This window comes from Gavialis gangeticus, unplaced genomic scaffold (assembly GCF_001723915.1).
Source record: "Gavialis gangeticus isolate Ggan-Ray unplaced genomic scaffold, GavGan_comp1, whole genome shotgun sequence".
Lineage (NCBI taxonomy): Eukaryota > Metazoa > Chordata > Crocodylia > Gavialidae > Gavialis > Gavialis gangeticus.
The window spans coordinates 14,402,863-14,408,862 of NW_017729009.1; the positions used below are offsets into that span (position 1 = coordinate 14,402,863).

At 46.5% G+C, this 6,000-nt stretch overlaps 1 protein-coding gene across 1 annotated transcript in view; it reads right to left on the minus strand.

Annotated features, from left to right (window-relative positions):
• The window catches only part of NTSR1 (neurotensin receptor 1), a 90,773-nt gene extending 84,813 nt beyond the window's left edge, over positions 1-5,960 (minus strand). Inside the window, exon 1 of the mRNA XM_019510139.1 lies at positions 5,292-5,960. Coding sequence (XP_019365684.1) covers positions 5,292-5,945 — 654 coding nt within the window. The 5' untranslated portion in view covers positions 5,946-5,960. The remainder of the gene's footprint in view (positions 1-5,291) is intronic.
• Positions 5,961-6,000: the final 40 nt, after the last annotated feature.

Below are 6,000 nucleotides of genomic sequence, written 5' to 3' on the forward strand. Positions count from 1 at the left end.
GCACACAGGCTTTCCAAGGAGTAGCGTCTCATCACTTACATTACATCTCTGAGCAAAGGAGTGTTTAGAGCCTCAGCTTCTTCCTTTCCCATTGCACCAGGCTGTACACAGGTATATGACCACCTTGCCTGTTATGCTTTCCCTTCCTATACGACCAAGCCAGGCCAGACCCTTGAAGTCAATGGAAATATGACATATTTCAACAGCCTAGGGGCCTGTTGTTGTGTGTTTTAACACATGGACTTGCACAAACTGTCTGTGCCAATAAATAAAACACTGGCATGTGTCAGATACTATATCTCTAGTCAAAATGAATCACAGTCCTCCCTAAAGGAATAAAAGCCAACTGAAGTCAATGCTGAGGCTCAGAAGAGGTTCACATCATTCAAACCTCTTAAGACTGCATTTGCCCTATACACCCTACTGATTCTTCCAGACTGCACCAGAAATATCATGCTGGCAACAGGAGGATTTAAGGAATGCTCTATAAAAAAAAGAAACTGGAATTAGGAGTCAACCATCAAAGCAGCTCGGCATGCTGCTCTCTCGATTACTTTTCATTGGCTTGTCAAAATATAATAGTAGTAGAGAGTTATCTGTGCTCCCAGTTCTCACTGTTGTACATGCACAAAATGCCTTCACTGATGCCATGAACATGGGACCCTTGTATGTCTTTGTTCAAAGAGTAAACCCATTCCAAAATACTAGGACTCAGGAGTTCCAATTTATAAGCCTCTTGCTCAGAAACCTGGGGTGTGCTCCCTCCCTTCCTTTCTGGATAACTTATCACTTAGGTTGGCCACAGACGGTTTACATTTTTGCCAGTCAACTTGATCAGTGCCCTGCCGACCTTCTATTTTTTCAGGGTGTTTTTACTCCCTAGGTTTTAGGAGCGGGGTCAAATTTCTCTAACTCCTGTGAGCAGTATGGGGAGATTCTCCTGGTCCCATGTTTGCCAGACAGCTACAGCAGCAGCTTACATCTTTTATAAGCGTCTTGCAAATTTGTGCCTGGTTGGTAAACGCAAGTATTTGGAAGCCATCCGGATCTTCCTGTTGTTGGAAAACACAGAAAGAGTTTGAAGTGGAGGTGTTCCTTTTGCAACAGCAGGGGAGATGGATTGGAGCTATTCCCTCTCTTCTGAGACATTCATACATGTAAAGACGGGCTAAGAGATGCTGGGCTACTGGGCTCTGTGTGTGTAGCTCTTAGCCAGCTCACTGGGTACATGCAGAGCACTGAGGGGCAGCTTCCCTTTCATAACAAGCCTTCTTGTATAAAATCTGAAAGCCAAGTGGCTTTGAAACCTTTACAGTACAGTTTAATACAGGGCCCAATTAGATTCACCATTCTATGTCCAAATATGTTTGTGCAATTGTGCGTCTAATTTTTGCATGCTGTGGTTGCAGCTCCTTACAACTGGACACACAAATCACAGGCTCCCTGAAGGCATTTGGCACGCATGTGCATCTTTGGTTTATGCTTATGCCTAAATTGTTTGAGAGTCAGACAACAATATTGCCACTGTCGTAACATCCTGGGTACTGACTTGGAAAGGGGCAGAGCAAACCCCCTTTTTTGCCCTACAATTCTTATCTATCACCGCTACAATGAGTAGCTTTTAAAACCTGCTCCAACTCAAGTGGCATCAAAACATTAATTGACTCGTGTGGAAACAGCTCAGAGAAACGCCTTAGTTTATGTGTAAAATTGGCTGCTGTTTCACTTAATGGATGCCTGCCAATTAAAGTATTAAATAGATCTAAATAATGTAGCTCTAATGGACTTAATGTCTGCTACCAAATTCCAGGTCAAGGCCAAAATTCAAACCAGACATGCTGGACTGTCAGAAAAATAATTAAAAGTGTGATGGTCTGGTTAATGAAAATACATGATAGTTTGCTAGCAGCCACACAGATGGTGACAGACAACACTGGGAACCATCACTGCTCTGTTAAGATTAAACATCAAAGATGCCATACAACTTATTCCTTCAAGGCACTAGGCTTCAAAATCCTGCCTGATTGCTAATTAAAAAAACTCCACTCTCTTGCTGCATTGATCATTATTACTTACCGCTTAAAGAACGTTTTATTTTACAATAAAAATACTAAACGGCCAAACTTCAGCATAACTTTCTAAATTCTTGTTAATTAAGAACTGTTAATACAAAAGTAGCTACATCTAGGACTTTCTGTCCATGCTGAGGTTCAGTTTCTATTAGGGGCTGTGTCTGCTTCAGCGCACAGAGAATTTAGTTTACTTGCAGAAATGTTTCCCATAATCTTCAAGCTTCACCTGGTTGTAAGGGACCTGAAGGATTATGCAGTCCCACTCCCTTTACAGAAGGGAGATTTTAAATGAGTCAAGCCAAGCATTTACCTTGGGAAATGGATTTGAAAAGGCATGCTTTTTTAGTCGGGGAACAGAAGCATTACCCTGCGACTCTGCCCAATCAAAGCTATTCAGCAGAGAACCGGCTGGGTTCGGAGTATGAAATATTTACAATCCCTGCCTGAAAGCAAGTTGCAAAACAAGAACTATTTACAAGAGACATCTGACTGAACAAATTCAAGGCACTCAGGGCCTGCTTGCAAATGGTTTGCAAACAGGAAAAGGAAGTAAATAGGTTGAATCAACAATTCATTAGAAATGATTTACCAGCTTCATCAAGTGCATCATCATTTATCCCCAATTACAGCGACAAACACGAAGGTGAAGTGTTCAAAGAGTGAACCCATTCCAAAATCCGAGGACTCACAAGTTTCAATTTGCAAGCGTCTTGCTTTGAAGACTGTTGTGTGCTCCCTCCCTTCATTCTGGATAACGTATGGCTTATGATGGGAGGATGCAGAGCCACCTGTTCACATTTTTGCCAGTCAACTTGATCTATGCCCTTCCAACCCAACTCTCAATATTTCTTCTTATTCAGTCCTTGGCTTTTCCTGTGCAGAAACTAGCTTCATATTGTGCAAAACTGGGTACATCACACTAAATCCTTACGTGGGCAAATCAACATTGAAGCAGAAGTCTCCATAAATGAGTCAACAAATCCCAAACTCCCTGCAGGTTTCCATCCTGATGGATTAAGCCCTTTTACTTTTTCAAGCAGTGCAGGAAGGAATTACAAAGACATGAGAGAATACAGGTTTCTCTACACTGAGACAGTGCGAGCACCCACGATGATATATCACCCATTCTGCAATAAATTAACCTCCCTGCACTCCAGATCGGGAACCATACGATACTAATATTACATAAGAAATACACTGAGCAATGATAATCAAGGTTGCTCAGAATTGTGTTTAATCTGTAATCTCAGGGGCTGCGTATGAAGAAATAAATCCATCTCCTCAGCCCCATATTTTTGCTATCGAACAGCATTTTAATCCTAAATGGAAGAAGACTGGCAATAAATAGTAATTAAAAAAAAAAAAAAAAGGTTTACCTATACTTCATCCCTTTAATCTCATATAAGAAAAGCTTGCCTCTCAGACATGAGACTTCAGGTAAGCATGCCAGGCTGAACTGGACACCAGATGTTCACAAACTAACCAAAAAATGGACTATTAATCGGAAGAAGGAGTTGTGATATTAAAGCCCACCTTGATGCTATTTAGGTACCCATTTAGACACTCATGGAGCATTAGGTGCCTACATTGCAATGATTTCTTATTCCCCACAGTTATTCATTTATGTCTTGATTTGAGCAGTATTTTTTAAACTGGGAAAGAAGTGCCTAAAAATGCTTCAGGATTTGGGTCCAAGTTGTCTTTGGAGGAAACCATTCCAATTTCCTTCCATTCAGCAGAGGACAGTTCCCTCTGAACAGTCGAGCCCAGGAAGCACATCAAAAGCTTTCGGTACACACGCAGTTTTAAACTTTTACACTCTAACTGGGTAGAGATTAATCCATCCGAAAATCACATCTGAAAGCAAAGACCTTGAAATGCTGTCACATCTAAGCCTAGCAACAAAAGGGCTAAAGTAGGTTGATTTTTCACTCTCTCTCCCTCTCTTCCAGTTCACTTCATCATATTTATTTTGAAGCATGATGTGCCAATAAATAAAATATCCTGAAACAGAGTCAGAAAACTGCCTAAAAGTAAACTCACAGGGAAAGGTGTATAAAGGAAACAGGGCACTTACTGAGCTGTGTTATCCTCCATCCACTCCACACTCTGCATAGTAGATCAGATCAGCGGCATGTGTGTAAATCAGCACAGCTGTTCTGAAGTTAAAGAGGTTAAGCTATTTATGCCAACCCTGGATGTAGCCCAATCCATAGGCATTTGTGCCAAAATAGCAGCTCTTTGCCTCAAAGGTGGAGTTTGCTCTTAATACTTCTACTGTCACAGGAGCCATGGCACTTAGTGAAATTATGGGTCTGGCTGCTCCACAGAAATCAAATCTGATGACAGGGACAGACGAGTGCAGTTTGAAGACAGGGAGGGGGGAAATCGATTTGCTTTCTTTGATACCCCAACATTTTCCAGACAAGACTATGCAGACCTTGGTCAAGTCGCAGGGGAAGGGCAGCAGGGAATTGATGCCACTGTGAATCATAGAAAATGAAGGGTGGAAGGGACCTCCGGTGGTCATCTAGTCCAGCGTTTCTCAACCCATGGGTCGTAACCCAAGAATACATATAAGGGTCACAAACAAACTTTAAAAAACTGATCAAACTTTAGAAGGGATTCTTCCTGGAAGGAGAAAAGTGTGGGAAACGGTGGCTTTTCCCTTGCAGGCTGGCAGAGCTCCAGGTTGCAAGGGGTAGCTTGGTGCTCCCTCACCCCCCACATACTGGGGAGCTGGGGTCTGGGGTCAGGTCGGAAGTGAGGGGCACTGGGTTGGACCTTGCCATCGCTGTTTACAAATGGGGAAAAAAGGGTGGAAACCACTGACTCAAAGCAGGACCATCCTCAGCTACAGCACCCCAGCTGAGCCTCTCTGCGGTACCGCTCACAGCATCCAATGCCAACTAAGCGTCTGGCTCCAGCTAGACAGTGCCCAGCACAGGGCAGGATCTGCCCTGGGGGGCCCCCAGGATTGCACGGTGCCTCGGGGGCTGCGGGATCCCTGGCTTGGTCATATCCCAGGTTACTCCCGAGCTGGACAGAGGGGAGAGGTCCCGCAGTGCAGGACCTGCATCTGTGCACAGATGTGGGTCTCAATCAGCAAAGGGAGCAGCCAAGCGAGCGATGCTCTCCCCGCCCCGGATTGCACCCTGCCTCCCCCCGGGGAAAGTCTCAGCCAAGTTGTGCCGGGGGTTCAGCCCTGCCCGTCCTCACCTGGATGACAGTCTTGAGCGTGGAGGCGGCCACGATGGTGGTGCAGATGAGCGTGTCCGGCTCCTGGCCGCGGCCGTAGATCTCGCCCATGGTGAAGATCATGGGGATGGCCAGGAGGAAGGAGGCCAGCCAGATGCAGCTGATGAACTTCTTGGTGCGGCTGCGGGACATGATGCTCTTGGCTTTGAAGGGGTGGCAGATGGCCATGTAGCGCTCCACGCTGAGACTAGCGATGTTGAGGGCCGTGGCGTAGGTGCAGGCGTCCCGCAAGAAGTAGTAGCCCTTGCAGACGGCGGGGCCGAAGGCCCAGGGGTGGTGCACCCAGATGAAGTTGTACAGCTCGATGGGCAGGCAGAGCAGGAAGATGAGCAGGTCGGACAGGGCCAGGCTGGCCAGGTGGTAGTGCACCGTGCTCTGCAGGTTCTGCAGCGACTTCTTGCGCGCCAGCGTGTAGGCGGTGATGGAGTTGCCCACGGTGCCCACGAGAAAGAGCAGCAGGTAGATGACGGTCACCATCACCTTGGAGTACATGTCGGTGTTCACGTCCAGGTCCTCCTCGTCCGGGCCCTGCGCCAAGGGCGCCGAGGCGTTGGACGCGTTGCCCGCCGGCTCCGGGGGATGCCGCTGCCCCGCCGCGCTGCCGTTCAGCTGCATCCTCGGAGCGGAGCCGAGCGGGGCCGGGCCGGAGCGGGGCGCACTGAGCGCGGGC